The sequence below is a fragment of the Vollenhovia emeryi genome, unplaced genomic scaffold (genome assembly GCF_000949405.1).
Source record: "Vollenhovia emeryi isolate VEMERY1.0 unplaced genomic scaffold, V.emery_V1.0 DF939199.1, whole genome shotgun sequence".
NCBI classification, from domain to species: Eukaryota; Metazoa; Arthropoda; class Insecta; order Hymenoptera; family Formicidae; genus Vollenhovia; species Vollenhovia emeryi.
Window position 1 is genome coordinate 898,409 of NW_011967167.1, and position 23,102 is coordinate 921,510.

The following is a 23,102-nucleotide window of genomic DNA, read 5'->3' on the forward strand; positions in this document are numbered from 1 at the left end:
TAAATATTTTTATCGTCGATCGATGCGACAAGTCGAATGCGACATGCCGGGGGACTATTATAAAAGCGTGTGCACGTCGCGCCGCTCTCGCTCATCTCCGCCACGCCTTTTGACCCTCCGCTACACATGTATAATTAGACGACAGGAGAAAAGGATTAATCGAGAGAGAGCGAGAGAGAGAGAGAGAGAGAGAGAGAGAGAGAGAGAGAGAGAGAGAGAGAGAGAGAGAGAGAGAGAGAGAGAGAGAGAGAGAGAGAGATGTGTATGAGGGCGTTTCCGATTAAATTGCCCGGTCACTCGACGTTACCAACGCCGAAATTACGCTAATTAAATCGCCGGGCGCTACCGTCCGGTCAAAGCGACCGTAAAAGCGCGCCAGCCACGCGCGCCGGAATTTTTTAATTCGAAATCGAGAAGTCCGACGGAGCAAGAAATTTTTTAATTGAGAAACTTCCGCCCGACGAACCCTTTGCCGCAAAAAGCGGAGTGTCGACGAGACTTTCGAAGCGCGCACTCTGTCTTCTCGCGACGCCCTTTTGAAATTCGAAAACAAGGCGAACTGCGGATTAAACAATTTTCCGTTGAGAAGTTTCCGCGTCTACTTGTTTCTCCCGTGTTAAACCGCGTGACGATTTCGAGTCGCGGTTAACGAGTTAGCAGACTCGAGTCGATTTCGGGACGCGATTCTCGAGAACGTGCCCCGGCGTCCCCGTCGCATTTGTCGCCATTGAAACGCCGTCGGAACATTAAGCGCGGACCGCCGAGGAATTTTTTCAACCATTTTTCACCGTTCGAAAGACCCCCCCCCCCCCGCTGTTCAGACGTCAAAGCGAAACCTTTTGCGAAACGCGCCGCAGCTAGACCGCACAAGCTCCGACGTTTCGCTCGCCGGCGCGCAATCGTGCGAAACACTCGCGGGGAGATTCGCTGGTTGCGCTATCAGGCGAAAATGCGGCGTCGCTTCAGTTCTAATTAAAGCCTGTAAGACCCTAATTAAAAATAATGAATTTTTTCCCCGCCACAATCTGCCGCATCGGCAACTCTGTCTCGTTAAAAGCGCGTTTCTTCTCTTTTTTTCCCCCCGTCGACGCAACTCCCTCCCTCTCCCGCGGCAGGAAATAAAGAGAAAAAGGGTTGTCCGTTTTTCGCGCAGAATATCGACGTCGCGTCGGCTCGAAAGAAGTCGAGGGCCCGGGGCGAGCAGAAAAATTTCGTGTTTTCGCGCGTCCCCTTTCGCGGGATCAACAGATGGAAATTACATCTCGCTCGCGGTTCCCTTTATCGATGCACGTCGTGGAGCGGACGGTCGGTTCTCCTCTGCGCCCCGTTCTATTTCCACCAAGAGAAAATACGACCGTGACGGTCTCCTCGTGTCGCGTTATCTTACATTCGAGATGTACCACTTGATATACAAACTGCCCCCCTCGCCGCCCCGCCGCCCTCTCTGCGGGGGTGGTCTCGCCCCGTGCGACGCGCGTCCAGCATTAACGATGAAATATCGCTCGCGCCGCGCTCCGTTATCGAATCGTGTCGCTATCTACGCCCAAGAAATTCCAATACTTTCGTACGCGTAAAAAAAAACTTTAAAAAGCAACCTTTTTCAAAAAAAAAGATGAAAAAGTCGCCAAGTATAAGCGCCATCCGATCAAGAAGTATATAATCTAATTATTTAGATATTTTGTTAGAAAAAACATTTTTATTGGCTCTACTAAAGTAATGATATCAGCAAATTGCGCCAATTAAAATGGATGTTTATGCAAACTAGATACTTTATTATTTTTTATATTAAAATGTTATGTCCAAACAACCGAGCGTAAGGTTTTTCCGAAAGAAATAAAGGAGACAGTTTTATTAATGGGACAAATTTTTAATTAAAAGACGGCCTTTTCTAATTTAATTGTTGGATACATATCGGTCCTAATTCACGACATTATTATTTATTAAAAATTTAAAAATGGAAAGAACAAACGGAAAAAAATTGCGGAGAACTCTCGAAAACCGATGCACTCGGAACATCGCGGCGAGCTTTTGAACTTATTGTCGGTACGAAACAGTTTTACTTTTTGTTAGTAGCGTCCGCATAAAACCGTTTGCATAATTTGCCCGCCCACCTCGGTATTTAGTTAATTTCCAATATCGAAGATTTCTTGCGAGTCAGCTTTTTGCGTACTCTTTGATTCGCTCGCGTTTCGAGGATATTTTTCTGCAAAATAAACGATCTCTTTCCCGCAAAATATATGTCGCCTCTGCGCGAGAAAAGTGGCACAGGTCAAAAGTGGCAATTTTAGTGGAGAACATTTTTTAACTTCCAGCCTTTCCAGATGCACATCATATCAATGGCGTCTCAATAATAAATGCAGCAATGCGAAATATTTACAACGCTTTGCTGGACTTCGAGGTGATAAATTATAAACGTAGAAACTCACGTTTTCTAACAATAAATGTCCAAAGCTCTAACGAACAGCAAATCTGATGGTAGAAGAGAGCTAAGAGCCGAGCTGTTGTTAGCGTGATATATTTTATTAAGATAAAAACAAACGCGGGGACTCACACTTTTTTTACCTGCGTCACCTTTCGACATGTCGACCGACTGAGGCAGCTAATATTGAAAGCGAAATATCGAACATTAAGAAAACCAGCCTCGCCTGAAAGCCTCTCTCGGTCAGCCGCAGCGTTTCTCGAGCTCCCGATCTGATATCGGGGAGCTACTCCCGCTCGCAGAGGGAGGGGTACGACTCGATGTCTGCGCGAGTATTTGCAGGTGGGACACGGGAAAGAGAGGAGAATTCCCCACTCGTACTCTGAATGGAAATTCAACAAGTGTCGGGACGAGGGCTCGAGGGAACGAGCACGGGGGCTTCCGCGCCGTAACTTTCCACGCCAGCGGGCGGCTTCGTGGCCGCGCGGGGAAAAGGGGTAAGAGCCAACACGGGAATTAACCGGCGCGTTACCGCCGCTCAAAGCGATACCACCCGCTTGCACCGGGGAGCCGCAATTTGTCCTAATAATTACGCCTGCGAAGAGCGTCGCCGCCTCCCACGCCGGTGTAATTATCGCGAGGTGTGCTCGCGCCGCGCCGCGCCGCGCGGCCTCTTAAGTTAATTAGGTAAAGATTGCCCGCGCACGAGGGACGCAATTCCCGCGCACGGGTAATACGCCACGCGGAATTTTTCACCCCTGACTTTTCGCGCCTTCCTCGCCCCGCCCGTTTCTTCAACCCTTTCGCGGCCACTGGGACGTGCGAGTCCCGCTTGTACTCTTTGCCTCTCTTTGGTTCCTTGGGACGCTAGTGTCCATAGACTCGTGTAGATAGACCGCGCACCTCGTGAGAGGGTTTTGAAGACGGCACAGAAAAGGAGAGAGCAACCCTAGCACAGTACTAGTTGGCTAAACATTGGCCCAATACATCCAAATATTGGATCAATGTTTCGCCAAAGTTTGGTCCACGCACTGTGCCACTAGGGAATACAGACCGTAATGGTGTCTCTGTTTAATGCGTGGGTTGGTCTCTCTCATTCTTTTCTCGTGAAAGAAACAGCATTACGGACGGACTAGCTCTGTCCTTCGGATCTTGTCTTCAGCTTGCTCTCGTATGAAGACGCCAGTCTATCTGCATAAAGCCTTGCGTCCACAATGCTAGAAATCAGAGATCTCGAGCCGAGAGATATATAGCCGATCAATTTACACCTTTTACAGAAAAGCTGCAGTCGATTGGCTACACATTTCTTGGCTCGAGGTCTCGGACCAATTTCTAGCATCGTGGACGCGAAGCTTAAGTCCATGCTGGCGTCCCACTCTGGCAAGAGCAAAGGCAAAAATTTAAGGAACAAGAAAAATGATTCGATCGCGACGTCCGGAACGCGAGAAGTTTCCAGCTTCGACGTCACGGACCTCGTCGTTCGTTTGAAAGATTTGAAGACGCGAGTTTTCATTCGGTCTCGCCTAACTGCCCGAGACTCGGTCGAGCGAGCCGGTCGACTGATCTAACGAGCGACCTAAGGTTCGGAATTTTGCGGGCGCGATTTCACGGGTGTTGGTCGCCTTTGTGACGGGCGACGCTCGGAGACGACCTTCGTCGCGCGGATCGATTCGATTTACCTGAAGTCCTCCAGGCGTGCTTGGAAGGCCTCCTTGCTCACCACGTCGTACGTTTGCGTCTTGCTCTCGTCCCTGGGCACAGACACCAGCGGCCACGTGCTCATGTTGTGAAGATCCTGGTCGGTTATGGCGAATCTCTGCGTCAGGTTCGACCTAGTTGCCGGGCATGGGGTAAAGTGAATTAGGGAGGAAGATGTAGCTCATTGGGACGGGGGCCTCCTGAGCGCATCGGGCTCGCAAAATCACCGTGCGTTGCGGTAAAAAATAACACACGCCCCAGAAAACGAGTTTACACGCACGTTACGTTGTTACATAATTTGGGGAATAATCGTGAAAAATTCAAAAAGCACGATGATTTCTCTCGCACAATGCGTACAATACGGCGGAAACATCGCAATACCCGCTTGCATTAAACTTTTGAAGTAAAATAAAAATTATTTTACCGTTGCGTTTTTAATATTTATTCAACATTTTATAATTATCTCTCACATATTTTATAAACAGGATTTCCATATGCATACGCAATCCATACGTGTATGCGGCTCGTGTAATCCCTTGTATTATACACGACGTGCACTACGTAATAATGAATCTGAATATAAATCTGAAACTAATTATTTTACAAAGAGAAACAAATTATCTTTACTCTTTATATCCGTCGGAACTAATTTGTGGAATCGAACCGTTGACTGGGCATTTTTGTTTGAGTTTAGAAGCATATAGGCGTCTGCAAATTTCGACCGTCGCTTTTAACCGTGAAAAGTGTCGAAATCCCGGTTCCTGTAGAAGAAAATCTGCCAGGAAATCGAGGGATGTACAGTGATGGACAGAATGGTTGCAATACTTTTTTTTAAATGAGTTTAGGAACTCGAGAAATAGCTCGGAAACGTTCAAAATGGTTTCGGAATGGCTATAGAGTCAAATATTTCTCGGAGAAAATTTTGGAACGTGACCCTCAATATAAATGCATGTTTTCTTCTAAACTCGTTTTTAAAAAAAGTGTCGCAACCATTCTGTCCATCACTGTACAGAATGGATGCAACACTTTTTTAAATGAGTTTAGGAGCGCGTTTAGATTCAGGATTACGTTCCAAAACATTTTCTCCGGGGAAACTTTTACTCGAGAACAAATCGGAAACGCTCGAAATGGTTTCGGAATGGCCATCGGGTAAAATATTTCTCGGAGCCGAAATTTCGGAACGTAACTCTCAATCTAAATGCATGTTTCTAAACTCATTAGAAAGAAAGTGTCGCAACCATTCTGTCCATCACTGTACGTCACGGGGATATTGAAAATAAAACCAACGCAAGCGAACCGAGCAGTTTTGCTTTTTAATCGATTTGTAGAACTTTCCGAGCGGCTGCTTCGGTATTCCGTGAGGCGTTTGTTTAGCGGAAACGTGTCGCATCCGCGCGTTTCGTTCCGATTGAGGGACTCGAGAAAGCCATTCGTTCTCATCACGCGAAATGCAATGGAAAAGCACTTGCTCGCGCTCGATCGAGGAAGAGATTTCGCATTTCGACGCTGTGGCACGATCACGTGGCCGGATCAACGGGACTTGAAAACGTTCTGATCCAGCGATAATTACGCGGGTGTCGGGAATGCAAGAAAGCGAACTGAAGGAGGAATTAAATGTATTGTTATCTAACCGACCGCGGTTGATGTTGGCTCAAGCGAACGGACAAGCAAAATACGAGTTGCCATTCCCTGTTTTCAACAAAAATACAGGTTGTCCATCGGGAGGGGAAGCTGAGAAAATAGCTAGTATTATGCGTACCTCAGCGTGTTGCCATTGGTGTAGATGAAAAAAGCCACTTCGGATCTCTCCAGCTGCATCCTCGTGACTATTTTGCCCAGATCCGTCGCTATCGTCACCTGCAATCGTCAACGAACATGCACCGATCGTCAGAAGCAGCGCACCTACCGCTGAAGGATCTTAATTTTTACGGTGAAATATTTCGAAAAATAATTCCCTTCAAGGAAACCTTGTTTTGTCAATTCGAACAGGTCGCTCATTATTGTTTCAAAACGGTATATGAATTTACATATTGAATTAAAAATTATTGGACTACCTACATCTTGTTCAGACCTAAAACTTGGCGTTCTCGTTTCTGATTTGATTTATTTTAAAATTATTATAAAATTTATTTATTTTTAACAATAAAATTCACAAGGCCCGGACGTAAAATCACAATTCGAAGGAATAAAAGATATGAGGGCCAAGATTAGTGTCTAAATGATTTTAATTTGTAAATTTATTGCGAAAAAATCATTAATTTTTCTATCAAGCAGTAAAGAGATAGTTTAAAAAGAGTCGATATTATATTAGTTTACTTACTATGCTCTTTATAACAAAGAAGACATTGGAAGAAATTACAACAGGCATGGAATAAACCATCAGCAGAAACAATGTAATTATTTCAACAAATGCACAAGGCTTTAAAGCAAAATAGAGCGCGCATATTGATGGATACGATTTAAATAAGAATTAATAAATAATCCTTTAATTAAATATTATTCTATTATAGTCTATAAGCTTATCGTGTAAAATACTTTTCACCGATAAATATCACTTTTCTCGGATGCGATCCTCTATTTTTTTAACTCTTCAAGTTCGAAAAATTACCGAGCGATAGTGTTACATCTCGTAATTCCAGCTAATGCATCGAATACTTCCTGCAAGGGGGAACGTCGTAGTTGCCTTCGTCGGGATAATAGTCCTCGCGGAACTTCCGTTAGAAGACAAAGCTAATTGTAAGACACGAAAGAATCGAGTGAACGGCCTCGAGTGACCAGGTATTCGCGGAACATGCATCGAGTGGCCACTTCAGGTCCCAAGTGCCTGGAAGACGCCGTTACCACTTCTTGGCACTCGTTTCGACCGAGAAAATATCTTCTCGAAGCGGCACACCGAAGCTTCCCCTCAGCTCTTATCCGCTGCTCGTGGATTCGCCAAACAGATCGTCCTACATGCCGTCTCACATTTTGTACGAGTTTTCCCATTTCACGGAGTCGTCCGTCGATACATAAATCTATAAATCGTAGATCATATATCGAGCAGAGTCGTCGTGCCCCCGAGATGTCTCGACTGGAGACGCGGCTGAGCTTGGGTGTCATAAATCTCTGCCGTCGCGAAAAATCCCTTACAAGTTTTCGCCCGTTCGGCCGCGTGTTCTCAGTCATTAAGGAATCTCATCAGTCTAAGAGCGCGTCCTTGTTTTCATTTCAATCTACCGGCCCGCGGCGACGAGCGATATTGCATTGACGGCGCTGGTGGTAAAATCACTTTACGATCCGGGATAATTATTATCATGGTTGTAAATTGCACAGCAATCGCAATTAAGTGTCCCACCGAAGCGCCGTCGATCTATCCCGCCCCTTCTCGAGCAACAACTTTCGCCAAAGGGAGTCATCAAGCGGGAATCTTTCGCCGAAGCTTTACCGCCCTCCGCAAACTTACGAATTATAATGGAAGGTTCTTTCGCCGAACTTGCTCCTTGCCAATAAAGCGCTCGTATACAGCGGAATAATCCGGGACGCTGCCAGCGTGCCATGAACTTTTAAGCCTGGCATCTCAAGCCGGGTCAGAGGTCGTCCTGCTTATCGTTGCTGTTCCGACGAGGTCTCGGCAAAGTTGCCGTAAGGATCAGGGGTAAAGCCAGAACGAACGTGCGCTCGGCAGGAGCTTCGTAATACTCCGATTTTAATAATCGCCGCGCGCGCGTAAAATACACAATTTATTAATCGTAACGTATGAATTTTTCAAGATTGTCGCGGCCGCTTCAAGTTCTGCCTGAACTTCTCGTCGATTTCATTTACGTCGCCCAGCCACGCGGGACTTTATTTGGATAAGATTCCCACCTCGACAAATCTCCACCTTACGGAATTCTACATTTTTAACTCTCTTCATAAATTTCTCTTTGGCGCTCTACAAAAAAAAACGTACGGTTCAACAGAGAGTTTCTTTTTCCTTTCCATAATTCTCCGCTGCCCCAGATTACTCCGTGCGCTTCAGCCTCCGGCTTCGCATTTTCATTTTCCCTGTATTGTACTCATTCGTTCTGTTCTCATTTAATTAGCCACCACAAGGATATGAAAAATGACTCGCGTAACCTGAATTCTCGACGAGTGTTTGAATAATATTAAGAAAATTTCACGTTAACAAACGCTCGGGCGAAAACGAAAAAGAAAAGACGTCTCTTCCCGAAACCGACCCGAGCCGAGGGGTTTCCAGGCTTCTCGCGAGCTGTTGAATCGTAGGGGGATGCGTCGAGGGGCGTGCGAGACGCCCCGTCGATCGCGGAGGAGCGCGAGTACGAGCGCAAACATATGGTACGTGTGTCCGACATCGCCGACAATGACGACCGGTCTTACGAGGCTCGTCAAACAAGTAACTCGAGATCGAAGACCGTTGTTCCCGCGGCCAACAGCCCATCGCGATGAATTTCTATTTGATCCACCCCCCTCGCTCCCAGGGGGGGTAGCGTCTAATATCTTTGTGGACAGGGCGATTAGGCAGAGCGATGGAAAGTTTCTCACCGCGACGGCGAGGGAGAGCGGCGCGATAATAATTTACGATTAGAGGAAAGTCCTTTATCGTGAGATAGGATTCCAATATGAGATAGTAAGAGAATTTTTTTTATCTCTGACGTACATTTTTACATACAAGTTTTCAGTTTTTTTAATTGTTTTTTCTATATTTGTTAATGTTAAGTAACACCCTTTATAATTCTTTGATCTCAGTTTCACTGAGGATGGCCTGAAAATGAGTCGAAACGTTTGAAGATTGATTAATAAATTCGGTATAAGTTGTATATTGGATACTTTCGCACGAATCCGCGTTTGGCTCGCATTGGCCCTCTTCCCCCCAACGTCCGAATTCAATCACGAACTTTTTCTCGCAACGATTACACGATCGAACGATCCATTTTCCACGAGATTTCACTCCAAGGGCAATAAATTCATGATGGAACCAACTGATGACGCCCATTGATTTCGCAGAAACTCCGCTATCTCACATTAGGAACTTGTCTCATAACAGGGGACTTTCCTCTCCGCGTGTTACGGTCGGTGAAAATTCACCCTTTATTTAATGTCAGTTTTAAGTTGATATGAATTTGAGAGGGCGGTTGTAAAGTTATTCGGTATCTTAACATTACGATTGTACAGTTGGCAAAATTATCAGGCACCCTCCTAATCATTAATGATTAGGGGTACATTATAATATAATTAGGAGTACATTATAATATAATTATAATGTACTGAATCTAATACCTGTTCTGTTTTTTTTAACTTGTTTACTAGAGTGTTCATTGCTTCTATACAGTAAACAACGTTTAAACAATAAAAATCTTCCCAATATTAGATTCAGTACAGTATACATTGGAAATCTAAGTGTTACTTTTGCACACACACATACATGTGTAGTTTGGTGAAGCACTTTTCATACGCTTCTTTTCGTTTGAAATCAGCAATATACGGCTTGAAAAAGATGATTTTTAAACGGCAAGAAATGTGTAAACGACGTTTATCAACCCAGCGAGAAATGACTCGTCGATCGATGTCGAAGCGAATGGACGTCAATTTGACGGGTCTCGATGTCAATTCTACATCCCCTTCGACATCGACGAATCATTTCTCACTGGGAAGCGTCACGTGTCGCGATTTAAAACAGAAGAGAGCGTGCAAGAGGCGTTACGCCAGATTACGCATATATGCGTGCAAAAGTAACACACTCAGGGCCAGCTTCACAAACGTTGGTTAACTGTTAACCAGAGTTCAGTCAACGCCCTATCTTTTTCTATCTTGTTCTCTAAGAAGAGACAGAGGATCAGTTAACCTTCGGTTAGCAGTTAACCGACGTTTGTGAAACTGGCCCTCAGAGTGTAATGATTAGGAGGTTGCCTAACAATTTTGTCTATGGCCGTACAGTTACGCAGATACAAAAGTATTCTTCGCGGCTCCAGAGCTTATCTCGTTTATCTCGTTCGCGGAGAAGAAATCGAGTAAATGTAACAAGGAACTTGAATTTAATATCTTAAATTAAATCAAACTGGCCACAAGTGGTAACCGTGGTAACTCGCGAAGGTAAAGGGGTGGAGAGGATAAGGAGCATTCCTATTTTATCAAGGACGAAACGAAGTTCATCCTTTCTCAGTGTTTATCAAAGGAAATTTTATAAATTTAAAAACTGCTATTCTCAGTTGTGTTTTCCCCGCGATAGCAGGCTAAACATCAGTTACGTCACTATCGCTCCTCCCCCCCCCCCTCTGCCCTCGTAGCTCGCTCTCTTCTTATTTTATTTCATCATCCCCTGCGAGCGCGCTCCTCGCCTCGAAGTAGCAAAAGGGCGACGATGGCGGCGACGGCGGCGTGTGTGTGCGCGAGTCGATAATCCGAACGTGCGTGAGAGAATAAAATAAAAATAGCTAGCTCGTCGCGCGAGAACGGCTGTAACGTAATTTCTTGTGCCGTGCCGGACAACGCCGTGCGCGGATCGGAAATCGAATCGAACGCGATTTCCAACGCGCGCCCGACGTTTTCATTAACAACAGCCCCTGGCCCTGCGAACTCCCTCCCGTTCGCGCCGTAGGGAGCACAGCGAAATCGTCCGCCTCTACAGCTATTTCTGTGATAGCCGGCGAAGCATACCGATACTCTATCACTCGATCGCGATGCCTGCAGTGCTCGCGCTTCGATCTCGCGGAGCGACCGAGCCGCTTATTCGCCCCCTCGCCGTGAATTACGTTAGATTTGATCGCGCTTTTTTCAAACAGCAAGATCATTGCAATTTCTCCCCCGTTACTTTCATATTTATTGTCGCGTCCTTGCGATTGTGACGGAAATAATTCCTACAAAATTCTACGAAAAGAAATATACTGCCAGAATCTAAGAAATTCTACGCAAAATTTAAAGTGTCATATAATAAAAATCAACATGAAAATGCTAGAATTGGAGCACTTTTGTTAATTTTTGTAATATTCTACGAGTAAGCAGATGTTTCAATTCTTTAAGATTTTGTTTCTCGCATTTTTAAACCTAGTAAAGTTTCGTACTAATTTTTGCGAAATTGTACATTTTCATGAAACACTACTTGCAACAACTTCTTGATTTGAGAACATTGTAATTTGTGGTACTATTTCGTGGACATTTTTACAAAAACATTAACGTTTCATCGAAGATATAAAAATTTCAAAACTTAATTCCTATTTCAAGTCAATTTTTTGTAGGTGTTTATAGAAATTTTTACCGCTAGGGGCGACAACGAGTCCCTTTTAAATCTTTTGGGACTGAGTAGAAAATGAGACTCAATGTGACTTGTTACGTAAATTTTCTTATACTGCCTAACTTAGAAGTTAGCAGTATTTCCCAAATTTCTGGTTTCGAGAAAACGCGCATTTAAGTTCTTGTAGCTAGGCCATCATGAAAAAATGTGGACGTACTGCGACGTGCCTTCTAAGACTTGTAGGACAACGGATATTTCCCTAAGAAACGTAGAAAGTGAGTCAACTACAGCGGCCAAAAAATGGAGATACCGCTTTTTAGATCAGAACGGCAGTATACATCGGATTCTACATAGAATCGTGCGGCTTCTTGTCGCTTCTTTAAACTAAAATAAAGCGGGGAGTTAGAATCGCGAGGCTCGCACTTGAGACGCCTCGATTATGTCGCGGCGCTATTCGCAGACGCGAAAGCGCGTAGGTGCGGTGTATTTGCTCATCCTCTCGTTACCCTCAAACGAACCGCCGGCGTCGATCGATCACCGGTGAATTATAACCAACCCCGCCTAATTGCGCTCTTTACATAATTATCAGGGCGCAACGCGACCCGGCGCGTGGAGCTTTTCGCCCGTTACTTCGGACAGCGCCGAGCTGGCAACTTGTAAAATTGAAGTTGCCGCGAAACTCACGTAGAATATATATGAGGGAGACGCGGTGGAACTGTCGGCTAAATTGCTTTTAATACAACACTCGTCGGGGAACTTCACAGCCGATCCCTCACCCTCGGATAATGGGATAGCATCGTATGAATATAAACTATATATACTTAAGGCTTTTAAGGATATGCTGGAGTGATTCTACACTTCTTGCACCTAGAACTGTCGATTTATGAGAACATTTGTGTGATATACAAATTGTGTGGCTTTTGTGTACAGACCGATCGACGGTGTTCCACTCCAGTCGGAGTGAATCGGAGAACAGCGTGGTATCACTGAAGTTAAGTTTAGTAGCCTTACAAAAAAATCTATTCACTCGAATAAGCTATAGGTTAACTTATTTGTGAAAAGATTTTTTCTTAGGCTTCTAAACTTAATTTCAATGATACCATGCTGTTCTCTGATTTAGTCCGATCAGCGGAACACTGTCGGTCCGTACACAAGAGCCACAGCATTTGCGTATTACACAAATGTTTTCATGAATTGACAGTTCTAGGAGCAAAAGGTGCAGAATCGCTCCAGCATTCCCTGAGAATCCTTCAGCTGTCTTTTTTTTACCGACATAGTCGAATATAGTTTTCGCAACTTATCCTGATATTACATTTTGTGCATAAAAGCTAATGAAAAAAAATTACAAGCGCAAAAACTATATTTGACTGTGTCGATAAAAAAGACGGCTGAAGGATCCTCTCAGATGACAAAGTTTCAAACGGAAAGCAAAGAAGAAATGGACGATCGTATAAAAATGCAAAATGGATTAATTGGTGACTCGGGAGACAAGGGCAACTCGATTCGCTCACCTGCGTCTCTATGTCGGACACCTCCTGGCGGTAGATCAGGATGTCGTGGAGGGTGTTGGCGGTCTGCACGATCAGAGCGAGGATCGGAATGAAGGGGAGCACCAGCATCTGCAGCAGCTGGATCCGCCGGCCGCGACGGTGGGCCGGGTCGGTCGCGCGGGCCCAACACGACTTCTTCCGGCTCGCCTTGGTACCCGAAACATCGTCCGACGAGAGGCTCCTCACGGAGCTCACTTCCGCCACGCAGGAGCCGTTGCGCGGCGACATACTGAAAGGACCGCCGTGGAGATTAAATTGTCAGTCGCCGCGCGACTTTTTCCCCAATTTTTTTAACAACTATCCTCAGAGGCAATTGTACGCAGTCGGCATGCTTCATGCGCATACGTGAGGGATTTCGAAAATGTATTTTCGAAAAACAACGCTATAGGTTCACAACAGTCGCAAGCACGTGCCGTAACTAGTCTGCGTCCAGTGTGAGCTCAACATTTTGAGCCCCCGCTACCCAAAACACCTGTAATACAAAAGCTGAACTTTGGAAATAAAAGGACATTTATTAACTGCAAAGAAATATATATTATTATTTTACAAAATTTATAGAAACTACTAAGACGTGAAACGTGTAGAAACATATTGAAAAATGTCAATTATATTTTGCAAAGAAATTTTATGGGCCTTGCTTGATGCAGACTTGTCAGTAATATTTTCATAAAAATATGTTCATGTTCTGACCGTGCATGCGTCTTCGAGGAAAAAGTTATAGAATAAGTTATCTTATTAATAGAATAAGATAATGTCACGAATATGATTCGCTAGAAGGAATGAATACACGGAAAGAATTTTATTTGAAAGGCTGAAGTATACATTTTTAGAATTTAAGATTCAAGGGAAGAGTAAAAAAATATAATGGCATCAAAGTAGGTTATTGCTGGTCTATGTAGGTGTATAGATCAGCAAAGTAGGTGTGAGTTATCCTTAAAAGAGTCAAAATAGCAGCAAAATTTCGACTCGGGGGAGATTGAAAATATCAGAAAGAAAGATACGCAGGCGTGCAGGTTCGAACGGCCGTGCAACTAGTCCGACAATTCAAGAGCCGAAGGATATTACTCAACCGGTCGGTGAAAGCCCAGAGACGGAACGATTTAACAATTCAGATGCGTCAAATGTAATCGTCCCGTAATTGGAATTCAGAAGCCACGGGGAATTCGATTAAAAATCCATTATCAGCTCGATTGCGCGTCGCGGGACCGCTCGGCGGGATTGTTCGACGAGAGCCGAGCTTTTATTTCCGACTTGTCGGCGACGCGTCGTCCCGCACGTCCGAACTTTCGCGATCGCGATAATAATGACAAGCTGGCGGATAACAAGCCGGCCGACGGGTCTGCGTAATTAAACGCGACGCGAGAATAGAGACGCGTCACAGTCAACTACGCCGTGAGAGGGAGAGAGAAAAAAAAGGGGGGAGGGAGCTCTCCCGCGCTCAAAGCTTCGCAATTGCGAACTTGGGGGGATGCAATTCGAGCTCGATAACAGAAAGCACCGCGCAAAACGTAATTCCCCATTCTGTTTTCTTCCTTTTTTCTAACAACTGGAGCGTTATTCCCGCTTTGTCCTTGCACCCCACTTTTCTGCGTTATCGAGTTCTGAAGAGGAATAAAACAAGTACGGCAATATCTGGCATCCGTGTCGGCGCGCACGTCCGCTGGGAATCACGGGAGATAAGAATTCGCCGCTTATGAAGGAATCGGGGTCACGTTTCGGTGGCCTGATTTCCGATAAACGTCTCAAATTGATTAATTCTCGAAGTTCCGCTTTGGGGTAACGAGCGAAAAAAAGATTTTCGTCGCTACGCTCGCGCGATATAGAGTTCATTTCCATCCCCAATTATCTCTCCCGGCGAAACTTGCCGACGAGCGAGTTAAGAGCTACGGCGCGTTGAAGTAGATCAATTTCATTGCCACGGGTATTCCACTGTTAAATCGAAACGCCCTCGTCCCTCTCGCGTAATCGTAACTGGGATTCCCGCGGCGAGGAAAGTTCCCGGAGGTAAAATAAAGGGACTTGCATTAGTTGCATTCGCGGCTCGCGTTTCGTTTCATCCCCCGGCTCGTTACCTCTAGAATTGACGGGAAACAGAGGAAGGGAGGGACGAGAGGAGACGGAGCTAAGCGATCGCGACGCTTGGTTAGAGCGAGTCTCCGCGACTTCGTTGCGGGTCTTTGATGTCGGTCTCGAAGGTGGCCGAGTCAAAAGCCGCTATCGGGAACGGCGCTGCCTCTCTCAATAGCGTCTGATTTTGTATCGCGCGCCTATACATTAAGAAGAAGAAATTAATAACGCGCCGACACTCTTTCCCTCTCGTCAACGGAAACCAACGGAAACTGCCGTCGTCGTAAAACGGGCGGGGGACGAAACAGGCGCCGCGTTATTAATATCGCATCGGGGCGGAAAAAGAGGGTCTAATATGCCTCGGCGAACGGTCGATAGACAAAATCCCTTCATTAATTTCTACGGCTTTTTAATGGCTTTCACGGCCCAGCCACGCATTTGTTTATCCATCCCTCCGAGCGTTCAGGTTGTTTTCCGAATTTTCAGAAAAAAAATTCAGACGGAACCTCGCGCGTTTTGAAAATCATTTCGCGCCTCATCCGCCGGATATTCGGACTCTTGCTGTCTAGGATCGTTCACCATTCCGGGACCAAAGTTCCAGAATACCGTGCACCCATCAAAGGGTCCGTCTTCGGGCTCTTTGGAGAGCCAAGGAAACCGCTATGGGTTCGAGCCAAAGGGCCGTGATGCGTTGCACACGATGTGTCCTACCCTTCGTGCATAGTAACACGGTAATAAACTGCACTACAACAACGTTGATGCATAATCTAATGGCGTGTCGTCACCGCTTGCCTTGCCGATAAGGACAAGAGAGGGGTGGCCACCCCGCAGGCAGTTAATTGCAGTTGCGCGCCATCGTCTATTATCTCTCTCTCTCTCTCTCTCTATCTCACTCTCTCTGTTACATTACGTTATCGACAATGCCAAATCTGTTTCGAGACCGGGCGTCTATCGATTTATTCCAGATTGAATTGATCTTAGACCTTGTCCCTGAATTGCAAGTTTAAAAGACTCGCGGGACAATGTTAAGATAAAACCTCTCCTGGGTCAAAATGAGGATGTATCTTGTATCGCGCTTTTCCTTTGCGACTATATCTGGGGAAAAAAAGAGAGTTAGCAGCCCATTTTGGGGCCCACAATTTGTAACCGAATTATTTGGACTGTTCGCCGAGTTTTTTTAATAAACAATAATGTCGCGAATCAGGACCGATAGGTATTCAACGATTAAATTAGAAAAGGCCATCTTTTAATAAAATGTTTATTTGTATTTGTTTGCATTATAGTTTTATTGAATATTAATTGAAATTTAATTGAAATATAATTGAAATATTAAAAATTTCTCTCATTAATGTTATTGTCTCCTTTACTTCTTTCGGCAAAATCTTACGCTCGATTGTTTGGATATAACATTTTAAAATAATAAAGTATCTGGTTCGTATAAATATCCATTTTAGTTGGCGCAATTTAATTATATTATCACTTTTATAGAGAAGATCAAAACGTTTTTTCCTCTAATAAAATATATCCAAATAATTAAATTATATAATTCTCGATTGGATGGCGCCTATACTTGTCGTCTCTTTTTTTACCTCTTTTTAAAGTTAATATTACTTTAAAATCTCGGATATAGACAGAATAGCTAATTGCGATTTTTAGTTACGCGGGGTAAAACTCGTAAAAGAGAGTTACGAGCAATCCAAATAATTCCATTACTAATTGTGGACCCCAAAATGGATCGCTGACTGGTCTTTTCTCTCCCAGAGTAGGACTGACGAGGAAAACGGGGCGACACCCGCGTAACTTTGGGAACCACTGAGCTACATCAACGTTACACTCCACGATGCGTTTAAGGGTTGGCGAACACGCGCGTGTGAGTGAGAGCCGCCGCTGTTGAACGGCCGCTGTGTGTACAGGGCCCCGATTCCGCGGTAAATGTGTTCTCGAGTTTCGCCAACATCCTGGAACATCGTGGAAGCATCCCCGGCGGTGCCGGGATCGCATTTGTGCCACTAACGAGTCGAGCAGCCGGAAATCTTCCCGGGGGAGGGCCGGGACGGGAGGATTAGAATGCCAGCGAAACGGGAACCGGGGGAATCTACGCGATGCTCTCGACTTTTATCCTTGTTTCCCCGGAACACGGTCTCTCCGTATCCTCGTGAAACCCCCGTTCTTTCGAAAATCCTGAAGAGATTAAGGCTTACGTTCGACGAGCCTGATACCCCAGGGTGCGGGAATTCAAGGAAACAGAGATCGTATTTATTTCGTCTGATCGATCGAGGGGTAAACTTTAAATTAATTGGACGCGAGCGCTAATTTTCGAAGCACTCCCTCCTCTCCCTCCCTCCCCCCCCCCCTCTATCTATCTCTGTGTGTGCGCAATCTGGGTCGAACGTCACATGATCGATGAGAATTAAATTTGACGCTAAAGAGACTGTAACGAAGGAATGCGATGCAATTACAAAGCGGGTATTCCTGATAATTTCATCGGCTCTTTTGAATTTGCATTCTCATTGCATACCTGTAAGTTAATGAAAAACGGCCGTTCGTATGAAGTACGATTAAAAATTAAAGGTTAATTATTGAATAATGTAAATGCAATAAAGTTAAATGAAATAAATGCACGAAGCGGATGCACGGCGCGTGCTTTAATGCTGCGCTGCAATCGGCGTAAAAATTGGAAAAGGAACACGCAGGACAAAGGGGATGCGTTCTGGTGTTGCGTCAAGTAAGCGCGGATATTCTCTCTACTGTCAACAGGACAAAAATACGGACATGCATGTACATAAATTTCGTTTATGTATCACTGTCTACGAGTGATATTCTCAGAAGCCAAACTACTCTGCGCGAAAGAAAGATAGAAAATTGATAAAGACATAAATCGAGCGGTCCAGTGCCAACAATACGATTAAGAAGCTTGCGAGAAACTGATTCAGTTGGCTTCTGAGAGAGTCGCGAAATACTCCGTCGATTGATTAAGTTAAATTTCAACTCGATTATATTCCCCCTCGAAATCCAAGATAGTTGCTCCACGTACGACCGGCGTACGACCTCTGCCAATAGAACCGTGTTATCAGCGTTTTATCTGACGACAAGTCCCTCCGCATGCGGAATCTGTCGCGTTGCGGCACGAGCCGCGATCGACAGAACTGTTGGACAAAAACCGTGAAATCGCCGCAAAGCCGCTTTCGACATCGAGCTTTGCGATATCGAGCCGGGACGAAGCGGCCTCGGCATCAGGGAACTGAAACACGGATGTACATTCCCGGCGCGTGCCGTAAAGCGCATTCGTCCGATAACGCGCTCGCCCGATCTCCAGAAGCGAGAGAAAGGGGTGCCTGCGTGAGGATTAATTAGACCCTTCTGCGCGCGGAATTATTCGCACTATCGGCAAACGTTATTTTATCGGAAAGCAACGCCACGGAACTAAAGCTAAGACTCCATAGACGCGCTGAGCTGCGGCAACGCGTGCGGCAATGCGAGTCGACCAAACAGAAGCTTGCCACAAGCTGCTTGCGTTGAAATGGAAATCTTTTGATTCGTTGCCGCGGTACAACGCGTCTATGGAGTCTTAGCTTTAATTATCCCGCGTCGTCGTCGTCGTCGTCGTCGTCGTCGTCGTTGTTGTTGCCGCTTTCGCTCTGCACACGGAGAAGTTGGAAGACCGCGAGCCGTAGCGCCTTAACAGAATGGCGGACTTTTATAATTTCAAGACAATAATAAAATATTAGTAGTCGTCCAGTAGAATTGTTACTTTCATGTGCTTACGTACGTACAGTGCTGTTCATTAATGCCTGGACCTGCGTCTTTATCATCATTTTTTCCATCTGTACACTGAGAAAAATGCTTTGATTGTGCCAACAAGACATGATGATAGAAGGTATCTTGGTTAAACCAAACAGAATTTCTAGTTATCACGATTGGGCTCGATATTTCAAAACCAGAAGTTTGATAGACCTCGCTACACACCTAGTAAATCCTAAAGGAATTCTGATTCGTCCATTTTCTAACAGAAGACCGGTTGAATCTACCAGATTTCTAATTAATGCAACCAGATTCCTTTTTCAGTGTGGGAATAAAGGTCGTGAAAATGTGAATCGTAGTACAACTGAGGTCCAGGCATTAATGTATAGCACTGTACATTGATTCTTGGCAAAGGTTTGTCTTCGTGCACACATATGTAAGACTTGAGGCAGACATCGCGCGTTACTTGAAACAAAGATTTACAGCATAAAACATTGTATAAAAAAGTAGCCATTCTGCTAAGGCTCTTACGGATGTTTAAAGCTAGCCTAGCTTGTGTACCCCGCAAGGTTCGCTGCGAACGAGAGTGGAGCTTAAAAGCTATTTGCGAGGCAAAGCTGCAGCGGAAAACTGTGACGCGCGCGTCCCAGGGAGCCAGTTTTTCATCCGCGAGGCCTTCGAGGCAATTTGAAATTCGATTCTTCCCCAACGAGAGTGTCGCAGGGACCGCGCTCGTGGCGAGCGGTCAATCTTTCGCATTAAATACCACGGGTCCAGTTCTCGAAATTGGCAAGTACAATTAAGACGCCGGTCAAAGGTGAGCCTCGTTCGGGCGTGGAATCAACGGGAGAACGAAGCTCCATCATCTGGAAACTCACTTCCCGAGGGATCTCTCGCTTCTATTCTTTCGCAACGCGCGGAATCCATCTACGCGAGCGCGACCCTGTCAAAGGCTTCGTTGGCGAAGAAAATTCGATAAAACTGGTTCGGCGCCGCGCGTCCTGTACGATCGCAGTTTAAAAGCGCATAACGCGTGGCACGTGCAAGGCTACCGCTGGCGCTTGCTCCAGAAAATGAGATGAGCCTCAGCGCCGTTCGGCCCGTTGCGACATGCACGACGCCGTTAATCCGCGACGTGGCGTCATAGACATAGCAAGAATAGACTGCGCGTTCCCTACCTCACCCGTGTGAAAACGCGTACAAATTTTAGAATGAGATAGCTGGTGTGGGGCCGTACCTTAACTTTGTCTAGTAGAAGTAGTGGGGGTAACAGAAGAGTAGAGGAATGATACACCGAAAACAAATCTGATAGATTCGACCAGTCGCCTGTTAGAAAATGGACGAATCAGAATTCCTTTAGGATTTACCATGAAAGATATTTCATAACCAGAAGTTTGCTTAGACTTCACTACACGTCTGGTAAATCCTAAAGGAATTCTGATTTGCCCATTTTCTAACAGACGACTGGTTGAATCTGTCAGATTTTTTTTTCAGTGTAGAGAGTAAAAGATAAGCACAGTAGCCATATTGAATTTTTGCTCCACTCCAGACATTGATAGACGGAGGGGGAATAAGGTCCGCAGTTGTCTCTTTCCAAAGTTTGTGCACTTCTGCAGCCTAGATGCGCAGTCTGTATATTACACGTCTATGCGTGGCGTACTCACTTCGGGCAGCGAGTCACAGTGCAGCCGTTAGCAAGCCGGAGGAAGCCCTGGGTCCGCCAGGAAGCAGCGGCGAGGCTCGGCCGTGGACCGGCATCGCCGGGGGCGATCTGGAAAAGCGGGGTGCGGTTCGCGGCGAACGGCGAAACGTCCTCCTTCCGATCGCGACGCAATTTCTCTTCTTTTTGTTTCTCCTTCCGTGTCTGACAAGTGCACGAGACCTCAAGCAGGCCTGGCGACGCGCTTTTAATTGCGACGGAGAACGAGTTCGTCGCGGCGCACGGCAAATTAAAAGAGCGACGTGCGAATTGAACTCTCCAATTGCTGACGGAAGCCTCATCGGCGTCGGCATCGACCGGGACCAACCTGTTCTCCCCCCCCCCTCCTCTCTCTCTCTCTTTTCTCGCACGTCACCCCCGAGCGCGATCGCTCGGGGCGCAATTCGGGCCGAGCATCCGGCCGCGTAACGCGGCTTTCACCGTTCGCCAACGACAAAGGGGTGTCCGATCGCCCATCCCCCGCTTTCCCCTCTCCGCCCCCAAGAGAGCGCGACGGTATCGGCGCGCTTCCGGAAAGCGGTTGTGTACTCACTCGTTCTGTATGGTGAGCATGACTGCGGGCCGCAGCGGCGACGTCCGCCCTCGCCTCACGCTTCTCGGTCTCTCTCTCGCGATTCGATCCCGAATCGGTTGCCGGGGTCGGGGCCTGAATGGCACGGGCACGGCCTCGCGGGCCTATTATCTCATAGAGGAGCCGGCAGTCGGTTCTCGCCCTGTCCATTCAGTCGCGACATAAAGGTGCGTGGTAGGGGCCACTATAAAAACCTCTCTCAATGGCGACCACTACGAAATAATGCGCCGACGGTCCGCAATCGTCGGCGATGCGATGCGCGACGACGATCAAAGTGGCCAACCACTTTCGGCCGCGCCGAGCCGCGGACTCGGGGTCTCCTAAGGGGAAAATACGCCTTCCGCGTCGCCAATCCGCGCCGTTATGACCCGGAAAGAAACCTTTTCGCCGAATAAAGAGTCAAAGGGGGAGCAAAGGAATAAAGAAAATCTACATCTGCAAATTTTGTCTCTTACGATTCTAACGGCTGACTCCTCGGCGAACAACAGAAATCACTCGTCGATCCCGAGCGGCGCGATTTTCTTATCCGCTTTGTATCCCATTTTGATTATTACATTTTGACTAATATCGCTGTTCCGTCGTTGTGCCGTGAACTCTGTGAGCAGAGGTTAATTAACTTCACGTGCGTTAAAATTGACGATTGAAATTATGTTGAGTTTTCTGTAGATTCTCCCTGAGAAAGAATTGAAAAATCTCGAGAATAAAGTCCGCACCCTCGGAAGCTTCTTCGCCGCTTTAATGGCTGATTTTTGGACACGAAAAATAATACTTGAAATTAGAAATTTGACAAACAATTCGCTGAACGAGTTTCTGCTGATTTGAAATAAATCGTTTTGTCGGCAAGTTTTTAGAGACACCTCCGTTCTCGTTGTAACTTTGAAGTGCGCGACGCTAAATGAAAAAGTCGAATTTAAGTTAGGCAGCGCACTTGTTAGAGGTAACACATCGTCATTAGAAAAAGTTGTAATACCACAGAAATGTGTTTGTGCACTGAAATGCCGAGGGCCCGCCTGTAAGTTGTTGTCGAGTGTACCTAAGTGGCTTTTAAATCTAATGTCGTGGTAGAGAGTCAGTGAGGCTTAAAAGCAGAATCCTATTTAAGGCAATTCCGGCGCACAAAAATGTCTTCGGCCGAAAGAGAGGAGTAAAAATTGTTTACAAGAATACGAAATTAAGAAACCTCAAAAAATTAAGAATAATACGATTAACTTGCTATAAATGTTTAGATATCTTTCATGTACCATTAGAAATACATATATGTATATTATTATTATATTTATGTATTAATTAATTTATGTATGTATTAATTAGAGAAAGAGAGAGAGAGAGATATACAAATCTTAAACAGTGAGATCGACTTTGAACGGCGCTCAAACGTCGAGCAAACGTCGAGCAGCAACGAGAGTTGTATTTTTATAACATTGCGATAAAACGAATGCGATTTCGATTGCTTTGTACGCATCATGGAATAAATGTAGAAAAAGCTATTAACTAAATATTTTATTTCCTCCGATATGCCGGCAGTAACCCTTTACCAAGTATTGTACACACACGAGACAGAGGCTCAGCGGGGCATATCAATTAATTAATTGCTCGATGAACGGGTCCATTGACAATATCGATACTGCGTGTGTTAGGGAATCCAATTAGTGATTGGATCCGTAGATTCTGGACAAATGTTGACACAATTTATCGAACAATCGGAATCGACAATCGATAAGCAGCGAGGGGGGAAAAAATGAATTGCGTCGATAATCACAAGTTAATGTCTCGGTTAATTTTAAAAACTTATTTATCGCAAAATGATTATTCGACGCTCTTGTTAAAGCGGATTAAATTAGAATTAGATTAAATGTGAACTCCGTGAATCGCGTTAATCGAGGGGACATTTTAATTCCAAAAGAGGGATAAGGGGGACTTTCGACAGAATTAGTACGTCTGCATCGAGACCTCCGATGTAGTATAATTAATCGTCGATTTATCGATACGTGAGGAAATCTGCTGCGTCGAGAGACATATTATAGGTTTTCCATTTACGCCCACGCCAACAAATGACGTTGCTTGTTCCAGTTTCGAAGTATTGATACACGTCGATAAAATGATGTCAAGCGGCTGAGATTTTTTTCTCA

General features: G+C 45.5%; 1 protein-coding gene across 1 annotated transcript in view; it reads right to left on the minus strand.

Annotated features, from left to right (window-relative positions):
- LOC105561854 overlaps positions 1-23,102 on the minus strand; it is a 41,532-nt gene that overhangs the window by 12,430 nt on the left and 6,000 nt on the right. The window contains exons 3-5 of the mRNA XM_012012203.1: positions 12,836-13,103; positions 5,877-5,974; positions 4,099-4,251 (exon numbers count right to left, since the gene is read on the minus strand). Coding sequence (XP_011867593.1) covers positions 4,099-4,251; positions 5,877-5,974; positions 12,836-13,103 — 519 coding nt within the window. The remainder of the gene's footprint in view (positions 1-4,098; positions 4,252-5,876; positions 5,975-12,835; positions 13,104-23,102) is intronic.